Source organism: Sander lucioperca, chromosome 2 (genome assembly GCF_008315115.2).
Source record: "Sander lucioperca isolate FBNREF2018 chromosome 2, SLUC_FBN_1.2, whole genome shotgun sequence".
NCBI classification, from domain to species: Eukaryota; Metazoa; Chordata; class Actinopteri; order Perciformes; family Percidae; genus Sander; species Sander lucioperca.
In genome coordinates, this window is record NC_050174.1 from 32,314,384 (window position 1) to 32,337,169 (window position 22,786).

Here is a 22,786-nt window from a genome sequence, read left to right on the forward strand (position 1 = left end):
GTTTTCATAATGTTGATTCGTGCTCCTCCACCCATATCAGATTTTATGGTTTATCAAAAACAAGAAAAATCATTGAATTTTATAAGTAAATTTTTACATTTCTGTTTTTATAGCGTACTGTAGGTAGAGTTCTCTGCTTGCAGATAAGGCTTTCTGTACAACATGTTTTCCTGCAGAGCTACATACGGAATGAAACAAATATCTACTTAAGTGTGGATGCATTAGAAAACAGTTGACATTGCATCTTTTTCTACGGTATATCTAAAAGGATAGGCACTTTGTCTTAAAACATCGCAAAGAAGTCTATTAGAAACATTAGACCTGAAACGATGGAAAACCGTAAGCAGTTCACATAACCACACCCTTGTTTTTAACATGTCATATAAAAAAAATGCACACAATGAAAAGAACATCTACAAGGACATTTTATAGAAAACAAATCAGTCAGTCAGGTACTTTTCCCCACCATGCATTGCTTCTCTCTTGAAGTTTGCGAGAAACATTTAACCGACAGGGAATGTCATAAAGGATTAGGCATCATCATGGAATGGTAGTAGTCCTAAACTAAAGTACAGTGTCATGTCTTTGAGGTGTTCCAACATTTTAAATCATTTCTCTGAACTATTAACCTGTTTTTCATCTTGTTTTTCATGACATTGCAGTGCCATTACTTTCTGCTGAAACTGCCATACTGACTCTCAAACGCTCTTCAAACCTTCAGCTACTCTTAGAATCAATAACTTTACTTACAGCTTAAAAATTGCCTGTTATACAGTATGTTGTGCTTTTGGCTGTAATAATGTGGAAGAAGGTGAAATGTTAACCAGCAGATGGAGAGCACAACTTATCTTGAATGTGGTGTTGTCTTTAGACATGCTCATATTATCATGAAAAAAGTGCTTTTGCATGTGCCTCTTCCATTATTGTGTATGTGATGAACAGAGTGAAAGTCCAAAACTTACATTCTCAGGTGGTCAGAAACACGACTCCAAATGAATGCTGTTTCTTTGTGTCTTCTGTATCTGTAATTAGGCAACTGTTTGCTAATATGTTAACTTTATGTCAATGAATGCATCTTTAAGTTTCTATTTGCAAAATTAAGCCAAATTGTCCGATGCACAGACAACCCCGAAGAATGTTTAGAGCAAAGCAGCATGCACAGTGCAAGAGCCTCATTTGTAATTGCTTTAAAGCTTCACTGCTTACTAATCAGAAACAAATCACCCTGAAGAAAAACAGCAAAATACATCAGCACTTGTCTTTACATGAATGGTTTCCCTGGAATACAGACTGGAGTTATGAACAAAACACAGCAAGTCTGGTAGTTTCTCTTTTCTTTGGATCTTGCCTTTTCTTCAAACGTCAGGAGATATTTTCATCTTAAAGCAACACTATGTAACTTTTCCAGCTTCAGTCCCCCTACAGGTTGCGGGAAAAGTTACATAGTGTTACTTTAATGTATAGTCTCGTCTGTGTTCATAATGTAATGCTGTTTGAGGGTCAATATGGTGGTGTCAACAAAACACTGAAGTCAAAGCAAATCAAGGGCAGCTTGTTGTAAGACAACTGATATTGGCAAAAGGTCTAGTCTTCTGTTTGATAATGCTATTTGCCCTTTGGTGAAGATGACACTTTTTATGTTCACGTTCAAATACTACCCACTTCTAGCTTTCTCCCTGTTTAGATGCACTCCCTATCCTTTGCTTTCCACATTAGGATTAAAATACGGCATTAAACACACACACTGACAATGTAAACTAAAGCCTTCAAATAAGATGATAAAACTCATCACACTTCCTCAAAAATGCATTACAAAGGATGGTTTAAAGCCATGCTAGCACCATTAGTCCTCCTCTGCCTCCTGGTAATACCTGGGTGCCCTGACGCCAGAGCCTGGGCTGGTTCTGCCCCCAAAGCTGAAGTGGTACCCATTGGGTACCCCAAGGTTCTGCTGCTGAGCAGGTAGCAGGGCTCCCATCATGCAAGGCAGTGCGGTCCGAGATGAGTGCCCAGCACAGGGGCTGGGCGACCGTGACACCGCATCCTGAAAGACGTCCAGCTGGTCACGGAGGCTGCCGTAGAGTCTGCCCAGGAAAGGCTCGGAGCTGATACGAGTGACGGGGCAGGGAAAGTGGTGGGAGCCGCTTTGCCGGAGGGTATTGTGCTCCGACTGGCCGCGGCTCAGTCGGCCAGGACTCAGAGAGGCCTGGCTGGACACAAAGTGCACAGGGGATGAATTGGCAGTCTTGTAGGCAACCCCAGGCCGCGGGGTGAGGGGGGTCTGGGGGAGCTGCCGACGTCCGCGGCTTGGTGTGCTAGAACTGGAGCTCAGTGCCACTGGGCTTCCTTTAACCCAACCACTGCCCTAGATGAAAATTGGACAAGCATTTTGAACCGATAAAATGATGAGAAAATTATGTACGAGAGGAAAGGAAAAGGGAAGGAAACAGGGACAGGGCCACCGGAGGGAGGAAAGGAAAGACACCAAAATGTGATATGTGATGACACGAAAGATGACAGATCAAATGAGGGAGGGAACACAGACAGAGAAGACAGAATGAAAGAACAAGCACTAATGGAAAGGCATTGACAGACAGACAAAATCGATGGAACATGATGAAAAGAGAAAGTGGGAAAAGAAGTGAAAGGCCATGAGAGGCTGTACTAAAGGCAGACAGAGGAGAAAGTAGTACTAAAACATGAAGAGGAATCTTAGTCGCATTCAATTTCCATTTTTCATTCTCTCTTTCTCCTATACTTCCATTCCCACATTCAACACACTATGCTGGTCTAAGGTTGCTTCATCTAAATGTGTAATGTGATATATAGAAGTCTGACAATGAGATAAAAAAACATATCTGGTCAATGTGGCTCACCTCTGATATGAATCTTGGTATAATTTAATTTAGAACATATTTATCATAAAATTTATCCATTTATACACAGACTGTTGAAGGATCCCTGAGGCCTCAAGTTTCATGGTGGTCCAGTGGCAGGAATGGCAGAGGTCTGTCTCCCATTTGCGCTGGTTCAACTGCTGTGCTGTGTGTGATGATCTGAAGTTTGCGTGTTATGAATATTTACTTATACTGTACAGCTTTAAATAGACATCACCATCTGTGACAGACAACTGGCAGATAAATCCCTTCCCAGTTATCTGGAGAGCATCTGGACAGGACGCACAGATGTTATACTGATATAAAATAAGAAAAGTATCATATTAAAGTTTGGGAACCAGTGTTATAATGAATGTATGTTACTATATGATATGATCATTTAAAACTAATGTCAAGCTTGATGAAGGTATACATATACACAATACAGATGATATAAGTATTGGAGTATGTTTGTTATATTGTTATATTGATATTACAAATTACGTACAAAAATGTGGAGTATGTAAAACTAACCGTAAAAACCTGCAAGAGTTGCTGGCTTTACTTTGCTTTTAAGTTGCTGTCGGAATATTATTATAGGAATACTAAACAGATGTTGAAATTGTGAGCTAAGTTAAGTAGTGGTACAAGTCTTTCAATAGGGTAAGGCAGATGTTACATATACATATTTGTTAATGTTGACAAATCCCATTAAAAGACCTAAACCGGGCGCCCGGATAGCTCAGTTGGTAGTGGGGGCGCCCATATATATAGAGGTCTACTCCTCGACGCAGCGGGCCCAGGTTCGACTCCGACCTGCGGCCCTTTGCTGCATGTCATTCCCCCCTCTCTCTCCCCTTTCATGTCTTCTGCTGTCCTAGCCAAATAAAGGCTGAAAATGCCCAAAAACATAGTCTAAAAAAAAGACCTAAACCAAAAATGGAGCCACTCATGCCAACAAACACGTTCTTATGTGGCACGTACGATTGGTTTAGTTTTTTTATCCAACGTTACTCAAACAGGAGGACATCAGCTGTGGATGAATACACATTTTGGGGTTCTAGAGATTATTTGGGGCATCAGGAGTTTAGAGTATGTGGGATTGAGTCAAAATAAACATTATTCAATTAAACAAATAAATATTTCAATAATCGGAAAAATAGGAAACTTCTGGGTTAGGGTAGTACATTTTTTTTATGCAAACATAACTGGAATTGGTTACATAAGCCACCTAAAGAAAATAAAAACATTTTAAGCTGATTCACTAAGTGTTTGTCCTTAGATCTGAGTCAGAAGCTTGAGGTAAATAATTAGTATTAGTAGTACAGTAATATGTCTGGAGGCTAATGAATGGGGTGAACTTTAAAATGTTACTGATAAACTTCTGGTAAACTGCGTTGAGGTTCATCACATCAGATGTAAGCTCATTATTTTTAATTATCTCTACATTTCTAGCAGCTTTGCAAATACTGCCACTGGTCCTTCTGCCAATACATGTCACCCTACCACACCGCCATGAAACTAGAGGTCTTAACCTTAATTATTATAGTCTCATTTTGATCAGGTTCCACATTGTGTGAACATAGTTCAACGAAAATTATGACAAAATATCTTCGTCAACGAACCTTTATCACGTGACGAAAACGAGACGCAACGTAAATGCTGGTCATGTGACGATGACTATAATTAAATGTATAATGCAATATTATTGACGAATAAAAACGAGACTAAATGTGGTTTACAAAATAAAAACTATGCTAAAATGTCTCTTCTTTCGTCTTTCATTGACCAAAACGAGACGAGACGAAATGTTATGACGTTATTTCATCTCATTATTTTGCAGTATTTCTGTTTCCTGTGTCTCGCTTCAGGGGCTGCATCAGGTAGTGTTGACGAACTGACCGAAGAGCCGGTTAATTAACCCGACTCGTGTCACTGAAGCGGGAGAATCGAGTGCCATACGTCAATGAACCGACTCATTCCTGTTTTTTTTACCTCATTCGTGCCGTTGTGTGTAGCTGGTATTCTTCTGCTACTGTGTGTGTAGTAATCTAGCTCATTAGCGCCTCTACTGGAGTGGTGGTAGAATCAATCAGGAAATGGCCTAGACCGCGCACCAGGCTACTGAACAAGACCGATGTAATAGTGTTGACGAACTGACCGAAGAGCCAGTTAATTAACCCGACTCGTGTCACTGAACCGGGAGAATCGAGTGCCATACGTCAATGAACCGACTCACTCCTGTTTTTATACCTCATTCGTGCCGTTGTGTGTAGCTGGTATTCTTCTGCTACTGTGTGTGTAGTAATCTAGCTCATTAGCGCCTCCACTGGAGTGGTGGTAGAATCAATCAGGAAATGGCCTACTAAACGAGACCGAGTGTAACCATGCAACCGGCCGCTCGAGTCTAATGTAATCAAGCGGTGTCTTGGTTCTCGGCAAGTTTGAGTTATTAACAAAGCCTTGTTTCTGGTGCATCTTAGAGGATTGTGTTCATGGCATACAAATACACATCATGTTATCTTGGTAATTATGTTAAGTTAAATGTTAGGGAAGTGAATGTTGCTACATGGTAGGTAGGCTGTCACGAGGAGACCGTGCGCCAGGCTACTGAACGAGACCGTAACTGTGCCTAATGCATGAGTCTATGTAATCAAACGGGTGTCTAGGTTCAACCGATCCCAGAAGCCTTTATGTCTTGTGCATTTTAGAATTGTGTTCATGGAAATGCATAGGCTACATTACCAAGGGGAAAGTATTATATCACATACATATACACGTAATGTTATCTTGGTAGTTATGTTAAGTTAAATGTTAGAAGTGAATGTTGCTACATGGTAGTTAGACTGTCACGAGGAGGCCGCGCACCAGGCTACCGAATGTAACCGTGGCCAGTGCGTGAGTCTAGTGTCGGTCAGAATGAGTGTGTAAATAGTATGTCGAGACTGAATGTAACCGCAACCGCAACTGCAACCGCTCAAGTCTAATGTAATCAAGCGGTGTCTTGGTTCCTGGCGGGGGAAGTAAACGCGAATTTGGCATCAAGAACATGATGAAATACTTTATTCTAGACCAATACATAAATTTAAACAAATGGTATTGGCATTAACATGCCTCCCGAGACTACTGCTTAGACTACTTCTATTTTGATACTGTAGACTTTTTTTCTTTTTCTTTTATGGACAGTCAAATCACTCACTCAGAGGTTGATTTACTATGGTAAAAATCATAGCAAGGATTTATGCTACTTAATATTTACAACAGTTAGATTTTCCAAAGGCTGTATCTATTCCTGTGCTAGATTCCAGAAATGGCACCAGTGAAGCAAGTCCCACCCAAGAAGATAGACAAGCCAACTAGTGCTCAGGATTTCTTTGCCACAAGGAGGTACAACTTGAATGTATACATTTTTTTCTGGCATTGTCATGTGATGCTATTTTATTTTATTTAAATGTACGTGTGTGTACTTCTAACATGTTTGGTTGGTAAAATAAATATGTTGTAAATTCAAATCAGAGCGTCTTCTGTGTCTGGAATGGATGTATTCTTGAGTCTATAAGGTAACAATAATATAATAAGATAACCTTGTTTGAAATGGGTTTGGCTAAAAGAAAATTTTGGTTTTGTCTATACTACTAGGTACGTATACTATGTTACCTGGGTTAAATAGAACTGTATTACTAAAAAGAGACTAAAATACAATTTTCATTGACTAAAACTAGACTAAATGTCAATTTTCGTTGACTAAAACTTGACTAAAATGTCATCAGTTTTCGTAGACTAAAACTAGACGAAAATAGTCATGGATAATTCTGACTAAAATAAGATTAAAATGCTCCGACTTTTAGTCGACTGAAACTTGACTAGACTAAAAAGAGTATGAACGTGATTAAAACTAATACAAACTAAAATGACAGCTTGACACAAAGACTAGACTAAAACTAAAATTAAAACAGGCCGCCAAAAACAACATTAGTTCCACACAGGTCTAAATTTATATTTTTCTCATTACTATTATGATTTAAGAGTATTAGCGTTCTTTGATATAAATGGAGTTTTCTAATTGATAAGAATGACATTCTGAGGTAAGTAGTAAGTAGTATTCAAAGTAGGGCTGTCAAAATAACGTGTTAATTTCGATTAATTAATCTGAGAAAAAATAACGCATTAAAAAAAATAACGCAGATTAATCTATTCCATAATTAACGTTTGACCCGGAGCCGTTCTAGCCACCATTCGACTGTAAAATGAAGGAGGGAGACGAGAATGTGCTGCCTGGATCATTAATTGGAACATTTACTTGTAAAAATCTTCTTCCTGCCAACCCTGGCTACAGAAATCTGGTGCCACTGATATGTCTGCGCTTCTCTCTGATGCTCTGAAACAGACGATACAGGCAACACAAACACCGCTGCACGTGATGCTAGTTAACACTATACTCAACAGCAGCTAACGTTAGCCTACCGCTAGCTAGTAGCTGGATTAAACATGGTTGAAATGCTGACAGCTAATGCTAAACGGTGTAAAGTGTTTTACTGTAGAGGATTCAATACCGGTATGTAACAATCTGCAGCTGCCGTCGGAGAAACAACACAGAAACTGGTAAACTACAGCCTTGTGGTGCATTTGAAGTTATTGTAAATGTCCTTTTTGTCGTTTTTGTCGTTCAACAGCAATTTACTAGTGAAATAAGTTATTGTTATACATTATTATTAAATCATTTTTATTTTGACCATATGGCCTTAGCAATAAACAAGCCGTTCTTTAATGTCACCGACTGTTGGTTAGTACCCTTTTTTTTCTTTTCTTTTTTTACTTTCTTAAAAAGTATCAGTTCAGGCACCGGTAATTATGCATGTGATTAATTTCGATTAATTAATCACAGAGTATGTAATTAATTAGATTACATTTTTTAATCAATTGACAGCCCTAATTCAAAGATAATGAACACTGTCAGATGAACCCCAAACTCGATAAAAACACTTTTAAAATCCCTTCACCTGGTCTAATGCCTTGTGTATCCCTACTCTACATGCTGTTGCCCTCCCACCTGCTTGGTGCTGGTTTCCTGCCCCTCACTGGGGGAGGCGGCACAGCTGGCGGTGGCAGATTTGGTGTGGCAGTGTTCCCGACTGCAGTAGCGGTCGCAGGAGTAGTAGCGCTGCTTGTCCGCCGAGGAGTGGTGTTTTCTGTCATGGGAGCGTCCACGGTCGTGGGCTCGCTCTCTGGAGGCAGCTAGGTCAGACTCTGGATCTTCTGTTGCACCTGTGGAGGAGGACAATATTGCATGGTGAAGGGTGATTGTAGATAATATTAGAGTCATGGCTATTGCAACTTTTGGTGTCTTAACTTTGGTTCATTAGGGCTTTGAGTGCAAGTACTCTTCAATCAAAGGATCTACAGTCATTATTCACGGCAGACATTTAACTTGTCATAGTAGAAAAACACTAATAAAAACACTGTAGGTTTTATTAACATTAGTTATTACTAGGGCTGCAGCTATGATTATTTTAGTAATCAAGTATTCTGCCGATTATTCCATCGATTATTCGAGTAATCGGATAAGAAATACTTTAAAAAAAAAGGAAAAAGCAACATTTTTATTGCCTACACTGCTTACAATATCATCTCTCAAAAAACTAAACATATTAAGTGCATTTAATATTACATTACATTGTTTTTAAAGAAAACATTTTCTGAAATGCAATAACAACTTACAACTAAGGCATACATGAATTAAACATACACAAACATTACCTTAAATTGTGCAACTTACCTTTCAGAACTACAAGTTTCAACCCAAGACTGATCTGTATATAGGCCTATATGTAAATATTAGTTATACTCAACCTATTTTCATTTATATATTTGATTACAATGTCACACAGCTCTGTAACACTTATGCTAGTAGATTGTTGATCAGCTGTTTCTCCATGAAGAGAGAGTGAGAGAAAATGGTGCGCAAAAATCAGCTGTTTTTCCAAAGGGATAGTCAACAAGTCGGCTCTTTAGATTAAATTGTGGTCACCACTACGTATTTTCTTGTCTTTGTTTTTGGTAGTTGTTGTGTTTGGTGTAGTTTCATTGTACATACGACTCTGTGATTTACTTTTGTCGGGTCCGCTTCGTGGAATGGATGATTAAGTTATACTCAATGTTTTCTGTTGAGATGCTGAAGCATTGATGTCGTGCTATTATTGTGGTAAGCTAGTTCGATTTTGCAGTAGACACACTGCACAGAGTTTTCGTTTTAATTACGTTTAAACTGATTCCAAACTTGGTACACTTTTCTGTCGTTTGTCTCTTCTCTTAGCCCCTCACTATTTACGCTGCCGTCAGTCTTCATGGCATGTGTCGCCTGCAGCGTCAGGCCGGTGTGCGACAGTAATAATCATCCATGCGGAAACACCGTGAGCGATACGACGTTGGTAACATTGATTAAACGAAGCTTCGAGGCAAATAATTTTGCATCAAGGATTTTTAGTAATCGAATTATTCGAGTTACTCGAGGAATTGTTTCAGCCCTAGTTATTACTTCTACCAAGGCGGTCATGTTTTTGGATCAGTTTGTCTGTCAGTCAGTCTGTCAGCAGGATTATGGAAAAACTACTGGCCCAATTTTCATGAAACAAGGTGGAAGAGTGTAGCATTGGCTAGGAAGAACCCATTCAATTATAGAGCGGATCCAAATCACAGGTCAGATACACAAATTATTTATCACTTTTAAAAACATTGGGGCACATAGGGCATTTGTGCTGCAATCACGTAGTTGGAATAATGGAAAAAAATCAGTTCCAGACTGTGTTCGGCGGGAAGCCCCGTACATTCGAATGAGAGTGCTCAAAAGCACATAAAGCAATCATGGAGCTTGGATCTTCCGCGTTGACTGGCCCATGACGTCACGATGGACATGCGCACTAGCAACAATTTGTTTGTGTTGTTGTAGCAACATGCGTGTTCATGAGCTTCTCTCTTGTGTTTTACATCCATCCATTTACATACATGTGTTTTTCTTACATCCACGGTAAACGTAGCGAACTCATGAACTCGCCATTTCATTGTCAACGTTAAACATTATCTTTTCGTTGTTCCTGATCTTTTACATGCTTATCTAAATAAACGATGGATGTATTTAGACAACCAAGGAGATGTAATCATTATGTCATGCTACTAGCTAGCTAGTAGGTTAGCCTGCAGTTTCGTGAACAGAGCTTCTCTTAATACATCCATGGCTTTATCTCTCATCCACGTTACAGGCGTTACAGCATACAGCCCTCGGATGTATCGTAAGGTAAGTGTTAAACCCTAAACCCACATTGGCTCTTAGGGACATATAAGATATTACGTTAACGTTAGCTGCCTAACTAGCTCCATTATTTAGCTTGACCTGTATTCTAAACCATAAACCAGGTCGAGTAATAGTGACACTGTATTAAAGTTACAAACAACATTTTCCTTATTTTAAAATTAATTATCTTAATTTAAGATTAATACTGAAACTTTCACTCATTGTTTTGTTAAATTGTAATAACTTTTCTCTTTTTTTTTCACAGACAACTCCAACCTTGGGAGTGCAGTTATCATCTAGTCATCCATCATCTATCTTCCAGCTGCGTGACATCTATGAAAATATTTTATCTTGGATTCTTGAGCGCAATATACAATAACTATATCTCACAATGATTTAAAACCACGCATGTATTAAAACCTTCTGGTGAAATTGTATGCATAATGTGTAATAACAATTTCAACTCATGCTCATTACAAGTTAGTTTGTTTTCTGATATATAAAATATTGGTAACACTTTACAATAAGTGTACATCAATTAGCATTAGTAAATGCATTAATAAGCATTAATTAATAAAGTAATGAATTAATAATTACTTAATGCCTTAACTGTTAATCACAGTTAATTAAGTTGTCTATTTTATCATTAGTAAATGCAATATTAAGCCTTGACTGTTAATAACAGTTAACTAACAGTTAATTAAAGTGTCTATTATATCATTAGTAAATGCACTATTAAGCCTTGACTAACTGTTAATAACAGTTAACTAAGGTGTCTATTTTAACATTAGTTAATGTACTAAAAAGCCTAAACTGGAAATAACAGCTAACTAAAGTGTGTAACTATCATTTACAAATGTTGTTAATGTTAACTAAGGTATTGATTGATTCACTGTTTAATGGTTTGTAAGATGCTATTTACTTTAGTTATTACAGTAATAAGCATTACTTAACAGTTAATCATACAATATTAAACATTAGGTAAATGTTAACAAACGTCTCTTGATAACAAGTATGTAACAAATATGTTAATTAAGGTATTTCCTGATATTACTAGGTGGTTGATAAAGATGTTTGATAGCATGTATGTGTTATGGTTCACAGCCAAGCCATCTCATTATGAGAGAACTGTTTTTATTGTTTATTTACGGGTTATGGTTATCTACATACTTTTGTCCACTATATTTGTCCATCCTCCAACATATGACTTACTTTTGGTAGAGGGTGAGATCAGTGAAAAGGCTCCATAGTCTCCATGCAGAGGTTTGCTTGTTCCTTTGTCTTCATGTAGACATTAACTTAAAGCCCAACCTATATAAATGATTGTGCATGCTATATAATCATTAATTAACCATAACTGGTCACTTGATTAATGTATAATAATACTGAATAAGCATCACTAAATCATAACTAAACAGTTATAAATGCTCTTTGGTATCATTGTAAAGTTGAGAACATATGCACCTTAATTATCAATTGATTATTGTATAATAATACTGAATAAGCATTACTAAACCATAACTAAACAGTTATTAATGCTCTTTGTGAGCCTTATTGTTAATTTATTGTTTAAATGCATGCAAAAGCTACAGATGCAAGGATTGATCGTTCACTAGATCAACATCATATCTTTACACATGTTGTACACTCAAATGACAACAAAACATGATAGGTCAGCCTTAATGGTACACACTCTACCAAGTGACGATCATGATCATGATAAATGCATAAGAGTGCTGAATAAGCACTACTAAGCAATGATTCATAGTTTATTAATACTCTCTGACTGAAACATTCACACAGCTTTTAAACACAAGTGAAACATTGTCAACGTGAAATCAAATCTTTATGACAACCTTATGTTATGCACACATATTCAAATTGTAAAAAAGGTTTTCATTTGATTCTGAGTTTGACTCAGTCAGTTTTTTTCTTTCTCTCCACTGTAGACTCAGAGCTATAACAGTGTGAGCCCTGTATGGAGATTCCCCCTCTTGTCATCTTCACTGGCATGTATTCTGGATAGTTTTCCTCTCTTGAAACCTAACAAACCAAGTGGGATATATCAATTTATTTTAAATGCATGCAAAAGCTACGGATGCAAGGATTGATCGTTCACTAGATCAACATCATATCTTTACACATGTTGTACACTCAAATGATAACAAAACATGATAGGGCAGCCTTAATGGTACACGCTCTACCAAGTGATGATCATGATTACCCATTATCTAGATTGTGTCCAGAATATTAACGCATTGATGCATCTAACAGCCAGCAATCACAGCATTCAAATGTTTGTTTGTATAGATCACAGTATACTATGGACCATAAATAATCATTATCATAGTGTAGCCATCCCCGGCTGAAAGATGGTCTTCATGGTTGGATGGTTTATTCACTCTCTTTGCAGACATCAACCTAAATTAAAGGCCTAATACTATATTAAATGAAATATAAAATGATTCTCCTTTGAACCTTCTGTCACATCCAGTATAATTGCATTTCTATTTCTCAAGTTACGCAGTTTCATGTAGCTAAACAGGCTCATTAGCCTGGTAATATTAACTGCAGGCTAATATGTTGACTTGCTAGCTTTACTTGCACAACACTCATCTCCAAGTCCGTAAAACTCTTAAACGGCATATCATAAAGTGACTTAAAATACAAACAATATTAGAGGAAACACTGACAAACCTTGTGCCCTTATCAGCCAGATGATAAACAAGATAAGCATACAACACGTTGCTTAGTAGTGCTTATTCAGCACTCTTATGCATTTATCATGATCATCACTTGGTAGAGTGTGTACCATTAAGGCTGCCCTATCATGTTTTGTTATCATTTGAGTGTACAACATGTGTAAAGATATGATGTTGATCTAGTGAACGATCAATCCTTGCATCCGTAGCTTTTGCATGCATTTAAAATAAATTGATATATCCCACTTGGTTTGTTAGGTTTCAAGAGAGGAAAACTATCCAGAAGACATGCCAGTGAAGATGACAAGAGGGGGAAAATGTCCAGTGTAATCTCCATACAGGACTCACACTGTTATAGCTCTGAGTCTACAGTGGAGAGAAAGAAAAAAACTGACTGAGTCAAACTCAGAATCAAATGAAAACCTTTTTTACAATTTAAATATGTGTGCATAACATAAGGTTGTCATAAAGATTTGATTTCACGTTGACAATGTTTCACTTATGTTTAAAAGCTGTGTGAATGTCAACTTTACAATAAGGATACCAAAGAGCATTAATAACTGTTTAGTTATGATTTAGTGATGCTTATTCAGTTTTGTTATACATTAATTAAGTGTTAGTTAAGGTGCATATGTTCTCAACTTTACAATAGGGATAACAAAGAGCATTAATAACTGTTTAGTTATGATTTAGTGATGCTTATTCAGTATTGTTATACATTAATTGTTAGTTAAGGTGCATATGTTCTCAACTTTACAATAAGGATACCAAAGAACATTAATACCTGTTTAGTTATGGTTTAGTACTGTTTATATAGCATAGACAATTAGTTATATAAGTTGGGCTTTAACTTAATGTCTACATGAAGACAAAGGAACAAGCAAACCTCTGCATGGAGACTATGGAGTCTTTTCACTGATCTCACCCTCAACCAAAAGTAAGTCATATGTTGGAGGATGGACAAATATAGTGGACAAAAGTATGTAGACAACCATAACCCATAAGTTAATAATAAAAACTGTTTTCTCATAATGAGATGCTGTGAACCTTAAGACATACATGCTATCAAACATCTTTATCAACCACCTAGTAATATTAGGAAATACCTTAATTAACATCAACTAAAGGTTTACTTAGACACTGTAGTTAGCTGTTTCCAGTTTAGGCTTTTTAGTACATTACCTAATGTTAAAATATACACCTTAGTTAACTGTTATTAATAGTTAGTCAAGGCTTGTTACTGCATTAACTAATGGTAAAATAGACACCTTAGTTAACTGTTATAAACAGTTAGTCAAGGCTTTTTACTGCATTAACTAATGGTAAAATACACATTATTTAACTGTTTTTTAACAGTCAAGGCATTAACAAATGGTAAATAGACGCCTTAGTTAACTGTTACTAACAGTTTGTCTAGGCTTTTTTCTATATTAACTAATAGTAATATAGACACCTTAGTTAACTGTTATTAACAGTTAGTCAAGGCTTGTTACTACATTAAATAATGCATCATTAATACCTTAGTTAACATGAGCATTGTTAATAAATGTTTATTACACAACTTATTAAACTGTTAATAACGGTTAGTTAATGCTTATTAATGCATTAACTAATACTAATTAATGTACCCTTATTGTAAAGTGTTACCAAAATATTACACACTTTCATATAGCCTACTGTATGTAATATATAAACATATGCTACTTATAAGTAACGTTACACGTTTTGCTATTTCTTAATAAACCCTTCTATCATTGTTGATGTTGTACCGTCTTTGTCTCATATTACTTTATGAAAGTAAAATTAAATGCTTTTATTATTATCATCACCAGGAGGTTAAAATGAGTGCCACCATACATAACGTTTAACTTTATTACAGACAATAGGGCATACAGTAGATATATTGTATATAACTAGTCATTGACCTCAACAGTCAACGACAATGTTTATTATAACACTTCACTTTGACATGTATTAATTAGTAATACTTATCAAAATAAACAATGGATGTTTTGAGAAAACCAAGGCGATGTAATCACTATGTCTGTAGTAATGTTATCTAGGCATATAGCTATGTACAATGTTACCATTCTCTCATGCTAGCTACCGCTGATGTTAGCTAGTAGCCGATAGCCCAGGCAGTTTTGGGAAACGCTACTGACGTTACATCCACATAACAGGCTTTACAGCATACATCCATACTTCCCTCGGATGTATCATAAGATAATACCATGGATGTACTAATAGAACACATGGTGAAGTACAACCATTAGCTGGAGTTATATGTTATATGTCATATGAGCATGCGCAGTGCAGGCGACGTGTGTGGGTGCAGTCCCATGTGTCTACTCGTGTCCGTTATGCGCGTTCATCATGCCTAGTTTAATAACTCTGGATTTGGCTACTAGTGAATGTTAAAAATGTTAAAAATGTGACGTTTTAAACAAGGACCCTTTAAGTGTGTGGGCTGGTAAGTTGATGTACCCCAAAACAATTATCTGCTGAAATATAGAAGTTTCTTTCGCCATGCAAAGTCTATGGGAAAAGTCTTTCTGGGCCACAGGGTGCAATTCCACCCTTATCCGCTAAGCCCATGGTGGCTTTAAGACATGGTGCTCTTGGGCGCCTGGGGAGCTCACCTGGTAGAGCGCGCGCCCATATACATGGGTTTGCTCCTTGGCGCAGCGGCCGTGGGTTCGGCTCCGACCTGTGGCCCTTTGCTGCATGTCATTCCCCCCCCCTCTCTCTCCTTTCATGTCTTCAGCTGTCCTATAAAATAATAAAAGGCCTAAAAAAAACAAAACATGGCACTCTTCTTGGGGGAGGCTTGTGTGACAGTGTACAAGGATGAACAATACTAGGACCCTGAATCTGAGGCAGCTAAATAGAATCCTGCCATTCAGTTTATTATTAGGGCCTGAGCACTGACAGCGGCGAAGGCCCTATTGAAACTGAAGGAATTATTATTATTACTGCAAATGAATCGCCTTTTTGAGGGGCTTAACATACGCAAAAACTCACTAAAATTGGAGGTCGCATCAAGCCTGGTGAAACTTTACGTATTTTAAGGGTTTCGGGAATAGGCGCACAAAAATGGCTCGCTAGCGCCCCCTGCAAAATTTCTAAAATTGAGCCCCTGCAGTATGTTTAACGTAGACTAACAAAACATGGTACACATATGTAGCATGTCAAGACGTACAAAAAAGCTCATTGGAGCCATACCCTAACACAACAGGAAGTCCGCCATTTTTAACTGAAAGTTCGAAATTAGTTTGATTTTGGCTGCGACTTCAAATTTGGTCTGTACTAGAGCTGAAGATCTTTGCCCGAACCCGACGGGACCCGACGGGTTCCGTCGGGTTCGGTCTTAATTTCTATCATGTTACACGGGCTCGGGCCGGGCTCGGGCTTGCGCTCCTGGTTGCGCAGTAAACGAGCGGTCAGGTGAAGCGTTTCGATTGGCGTGTAAATGGATGCTGAGGAGGTGAAACAGAGGCTGGCTTCTGGAGGACTTATTTTATTTCTTTGTTCCAACTTCCAACTGGCCGATAGCCTCCGTTAGTCATGAATAAATTGTTAAAAAATTTATAAATTACTCATTCTTGACGGAAAACAGCTGTGTGCGTGCGGCGCAGTCTCTTTTTTTCTTTCTCTCCCTTTTCCGCCGAGTGGTGCGTGTGCCCGCTTGCGGTGTGAAGAGCTATTTTCCGACATGCACTCTAATCACTGCTGATAGATGGCCTTTTGTACAGTCGGGCTGTAAACGGGTTCGGGCTTTTAAAAATCTGTCAATCAAAATGTACTGGTCGGGCTCGGGCCGAATTCTGTCGGGCTCGGGCCTTGTCGGGCCGAACTTTTAAGGCCCGATTACAGCTCTAGTCTGTACCATCTTAAGACCTTAGAGATGAAAAGTTATTAAAAGAAACATTTTTGGTCATGGGGCCTAGCCGTGGCAGGGCAGCCATTTTGTGCGTTTCGCCACCGAAACAGGAAGTGGGTGTAACTTGAGTGTACATTGTCCAATTGGCTCGAAACTTTTCAAGATTCATAAGACTCTAGCCCTGAGGACATCTACCCGTCAAAATTGACTCAAAGTCATAGCGCCCCCTAGTGGCAACAGGATAGCTATACTTTAACGAACTACTCAGAGATTTCATCCGATCAACTTCAAATTCGTCATTTAAAGACCTCAATGATGAAAAGTTATTTAAAGCAAAACTTAACGGTGTGGGTGTGGCGGCCATTTTGAGCATTTATCGATGAACTTGTTAAGTTCTGCCCGAAATTTCTCATGATTGACAAAGGTCCAGGCCTGAGGACATCTATAGGCCAAAATTGACTTTTGGAAATCTGCCTTACATGACAAGTGGTCTACATGTGATACTGATCTGCCCCCTATACTTTAACCACGCCCATGTACTCAGGCCACGCCCCCCTTTTATGGATTTTTAACCCGTTTAAGGTAGAGTCTTGTGTGAGGTATCACTAAACTCAGCAGAGAGTTCCTTTTTGATTGGTGATGGTTTGACTCGCCCCTATGCTTTAGCTACGCCCCTTTTTGTTTTATAACTAATGACCCGTTTGATGTAGACTATTGTGTGAGGTATCACTGAACTCAGCAGAGTGTTCCTTTTTCATTGGTGACCGTTTGCCTGCCCCCTCTACTTTGTAAATTTGCAATAAACCATTTCCAACGCTGCACACTTCACCATGTGCGCTGTGTACGACTGTTGCACAAATGCAGGGTCACGTGGAGCGGTGTCCGCCAGTAACCCTGACGCACATGGAGGAGTGAGGGCCCGTCAAATGCTGCTTGCAGCTTTAATTTGCTTTCTATTTTTTATAAAGTTGGAAACTCTTCATTAATGAACATTTGTAACTGCAGACTTGGATGGATATGGATATGGATGTTACCCTTCATTAATGACTTTTGAATAATAATGTACAGCTGTAGAGTTGATGTTTATTACTGTGCTACTAAGTCTGCAGCAATGCTAATGATGTTTACCATGTTCACAATCTGCGTTTAGCATGTTAGCATGCTAATATTTGCTAATTAACACAAAGTAGAACTGATACTGAAGTGTCATTAGTTTTGTAGGTATTTCATCATAAACCAAAGTATTGGACAAAGTATAATTCTGTCCTGGCACTAAAGCAAATGATCAATGTAACAATTTATCATCAGGGGGACATGGATGTCTGTACCAGATTTCACAGCAATCTTTCCAACTTCATGAAGGTGAAAAGTCAGGGGATCACCACAGATTCATCCTTTGGGGATCATGAATGTATTTACCAAATTTCATGGCAATCTATCAAATTGTTAGATATTTTAGTCTGGATTAAACTGTCATCAATAGAGCCACACTGCTAGCTTGGCTAAAAAGGGAGTATGGTGAGCCTCTGTTTATACTGAGTTGAAAGGATAGGAAATATGCATTATGCAATTGCAAAACATTATGCTGAAGCAAATCACAGTTTACCCTCTTTATTAAAATTCTGTGAGATTGAGAGAGTTACGATGCCTACTAGAGGAGGTGATGTTCTGAAGAAACTGGCCCAGAGATAAATGTTTTGGATATACACACTTAACACCGTGACACCAAATGGACTTATTGATGACTACAGTTTAAAATGTTTTCTAGGCAAAGTCTTTTTGAAATATGTCTTTTTAATGTCAACCAAGGTCTGGTCTCAATGGCCAGAAAGTGTGTGCTTTAGAACTTTGTTAGATTGTATGTGATGGTGTTTGAATCACCTATGTTTTTTTATTATGTTAAATAATTAGGCCCCAACTCCCAGCTGTATTGACTCTGCCTTTGTGTGTATAACACTGGATGGAGCCTGATTATTTTAAATGCTCTGAAGAAGGCTTTGTGTCGGAATGCGTCAGTGTTGATTTATTGTGATGTGAGCCTAATTACATAAGTGAAATTACAGTATTCTGGCCTCCTTAACTTGGGAAACTGAGATGTGCTACCCTTTCTTAACTTTGGAACATGCCTCTCTTTATACTGTAATAAGATGCCCCCTGACTAAAGCGTGCATTCAACTTACTTAAAGCGTGCAAGCAACTTACTTAAAGCATGCGTGCGTCTTACTAAAGCATGCATGCAACTTACTTAAAGTACATGTGCAACTTACTTAAAGCGCGCTATGCTTTATAAAAGAAATCCGTTCATATCACTTTCCGGGCTCCGTCGTCTCACAGCCAACCTAGATAGAGCATTGCTGATCTCTATCACAGCTGAAACCTGCCAGGGCGGCCACGACGCATGCTTTAACACTCTTACATAAGGTGCTATGCCCATCTTTTACACAGAGGTGATTGTCACATAGGGTGTGCCAAACTGAAAGAACTACCAAACACTCAGGATCTGGAAAATACCATTACTGTACATTTGGATAGAACAGTTACTACTGACATTACTATTTATACATATAGGTGCACCCACAACAATAGGCACCCCAAATATTGTAAAAATGCCATTAACTGCAGAATTAGCTTACCTATTGTTCTACACCTTAGGAGTGCCCAGCCCCTCACTGCTGAAAGGACCTAATCAGGCACACCTGTACATACTCTCCTTGATTAAGCTAGTGAGCAGCTGATTTGCCCCCCACATCACAGGCAGAACCACAGCAATACTATGAACCCATAAACCCACTAAACAGACTTAAGTCAAATGGTAAAGCATCAAGTAAATGTAAAACATTAAACTAAAACATTACACTAAATGAAGGATTAAGCAGACACAAAACATAGTTAATTTTGGGAACAGAGGCTATCGAAAAGGGAGAAAAGCAGCCTTTTCACAGTGATGATCAGTGTTGGGAACGTTACTTTAAAAAAGTAATTAGTTATAGTTACTCACTACTTGTTCCAAAAAGTAACTGAGTTAGTAACTGAATTACTCTATGATAAAAGTAACTCGTTACCAGGGAAAGTAACTATTTGCGTTGCTGTTAAAAAAAAAAGTTGCTATATGTCAAAGAATTTGGATTTTTTTGAGCATTTTTTTTGCTGTGAGGCTGAAAGATCTAGCTTTTGCTGCTTGGAGGACTTTGCTCCGAGTCCTTCTTTGCTAGTGGATGGCGAGCTACCATCTGTGGTGGAGGTATCGGTGGTTTTGGCCACTAGCTTTGTAGATGCGTGTGTCGTTGTGAGATGCTTCGTTAAATTAGAGTTGTTACAACGGATGTCGACAAAGTCTTCGCTCCTGGACATAATGTACACATTACATGCACGTTCTTGCCTTTGACCACAATGAATTTGAAGTAGTGCTTATAGCTCCACCTTGAAAATGTCAACTTTTCATCGGATTGCTCCTGACTCGCCATCTCTGCTGCTTCATCGAATCTCTGTTCAGCTGTTGTGTGTGTGTGTGCGTGTGGTGTGTGTGTGTGGCGCGTGCTGGCATGTGTGTAAAAACACTGGCTCTGATTGGCTACCATGAAACATGACTCTGCCTTAGCCAATCATAATCGCTTACCTCGTTATTAACCCACCTCCTCACTAGCTGTGAGCCAGGGGTGCGTTTGGATTACACAGTTTATTCAATCAATGCATAGTAACGCACCGCATTTAACGTCCAGTAACGTTAATGGCGTTGTAACGACGGGAAAAGTAATTCATTAGATTACCCCGTTACTGAAAAAATAACGTCGTTACCCAACGCCGTTCTTTTAAACGCCGTTATTCCAAACACTGGTGATGATGAATATAAGTTATACTGAAATGATAGCTGAGTAAAAGTGCTGCTTTGCATTGGACATGATGAGGCAGTCCTTGGGGTTTTCTGGTTAAAATATCCAACAAATGAGACTTCAGGATAAAGAGTGTTATGTATGCTGTGCTGTGTGTGTATAAGTGATGACTAACCAGCAGAGCTAGGTGGTTGTCCACCCAGAGGTGCATCCAAAGACCTCTGCCTCTTCTCTCTGTCTTTATCTCTGTCCCTGTCTCTGCGATGGTGGCAGCGGTGGTGATGGTGATGGTGGTGGGGTCGGTCCTGGCTGGGTTTCTCCAGGGTGTAGTCCCGCAGGTTGACCTCTTGGGGCCGCTGTGGGGCCGCAGTGGAGGCTGAGCGCTTCATAGGGCTGGCATCAGGGACAGACTAAGGGAGGAGGGAGAGAGAGAGACACAGAGAGGCTCACCGATAATCATGTCTGCCACAAGGTTTTTATCCAGCATCAAAATACTTGTAGTTTTTGTATAGCTACAGCTTAGTACTATGGCTACACCTGATTCTTGCACAGTAAATCTACTCGTTCACTCACTACTTGTTTACTCACTTACCGTACTTACAGTCACAGTGTCTGCCTCAGTCCTGCTTTTCCCATTCTGCCTCTGTCCCTACTTCAGTCATATTCTTACTTGCCTAGCCCCAGATATTTCCATTCTCTATCCATTCATCTCAGATGTTTCCACTTTCCCTCATCAGCCCTGCAGTAAATAACTGGCCCATTTCCACTCATTCTCTATCAGATTGGCAATTATGCTTATGCCTTGAACCTGAACCCAAACCTAAACCAGTACCTGATCTGTTCCTGCTTTTCTTTATTGCCGGCTTTCTGACCTGCCTGACCAGCCTAATAAATGTGGAATGTCTGATGTCTGGGCAAATCTAACATGACAATTTAAAGGGGTCCCTTAAAACTTCAAAACTGTGAATTTGTGAACATGATCAAGGAGCATTACACCAAGATGTCAGTGTCACAATACAGCCTGCCTCCTTTCTGTATGAGCCCACAGCAGAATTGCGTTAGTTGTTAATACAGGATTTTCTGAGTCTTTGAATTTGTTTATTCAGACTGCCATCCTGTTGACTACTAGGGATGGGGGAAAAAATCGATACAGCATAGTATCGCGATATTTTCCGTGTCATTACTGTCTCGATACACAGATGCCAAATATCGATCTATTATTATATACATTGAACAAAATTATAAACGCAACACTTTTGTTTTTGCCCCCATTTTTCATGAGCTGAACTCAAAGATCTAAGACTTTTTCTATATACACAAAAGGCCTATTTCCCTCAAATATTGTTCACAAATCTGTCTAAATCTGTGTTAGTAAGCACTTCTCCTTTGCCGAGAAAATCCATCCACTTCACAGGTGTGGCATATGAAGATGCTGATTAGACAGCATGATTATTGCACAGGTGTGCCTTAGGCTGGCCACAATAAAAGGCCACTCTAAAATGTGCAGTTTTACTTAATGGGGGGGGGGGTCCGAAAACCAGTCAGTATCTGGTGTTATGGTTAGGGTTCATCCTCTCTCTCTCTCTCTCTCTCTCTCTCTCTCTCTCTCTCTTGACCTGACTGCAGTTCGTCGTCGTAACTGACTTGAGTGGGCAAATGCTCACATTCAATGTCGTCTTTAAATAAAAATCAACACATTTCAAAAAAAAAAAAAATGATTATTAACTTATCAGAATCGATAATTGAATCATCGTAGAGAGAATCGCGATTTATTATTTTATTATTTTTCCCAACCCTAATATTTTTCTTAATAAACATTTTTTCACAGCCAAACATTTTATCACCATTTGGCATGTCATAGTAGGAAAAGCACAGGTGTAATTGATGACATTGAAAACCCAGTCAGGTCAGCTAGTTCCAGGGTGCTGGTATTTTGCATGCTGGCTCACTGTCATGGCTTACTGGGACAATTTATGGAATCTAGCCATCAAACAAACAATGGCTAGATTTAACAAAATTTGTTTCACCTGTGTTTTTTTTATGACGAGTCAAAATGTCTGCCGGCAAAAAGGTGAAGAGCCAGGCTTCCTGAAGTCCCTCGCTGTCATTTGAAAGCGGGACCCCGAGTTAGCCCGAGAATTGTCTTTCTTCTTTAGTACTGCATGCACTGAGACATTCCAGTGTTAGACCCTGCGTCCAACTGTTTCCAC

At 38.8% G+C, this 22,786-nt stretch overlaps 1 protein-coding gene across 4 annotated transcripts in view; it reads right to left on the reverse strand.

The window, feature by feature from the left end:
- Positions 1-374: 374 nt before the first annotated feature.
- Positions 375-22,786, reverse strand: part of cacna1ba (calcium channel, voltage-dependent, N type, alpha 1B subunit, a) — a 189,440-nt gene continuing 167,028 nt past the window's right edge. For 3 of the 4 annotated variants that reach the window (XM_035996446.1, XM_035996445.1, XM_031300885.2), the window contains 4 exons: positions 20,752-20,986; positions 7,927-8,141; positions 1,453-2,365; positions 375-1,379 (listed from right to left, as the gene is read on the reverse strand). In XM_035996446.1, the coding sequence (XP_035852339.1) occupies positions 1,844-2,365; positions 7,927-8,141; positions 20,752-20,986 (972 nt within the window). In that variant the 3' untranslated portion in view covers positions 375-1,379; positions 1,453-1,843. Of the gene's footprint in view, positions 1,380-1,452; positions 2,366-7,926; positions 8,142-20,751; positions 20,987-22,786 lie in introns of those variants that run through there. The other variant, XM_035996451.1, reaches the window with a different exon arrangement.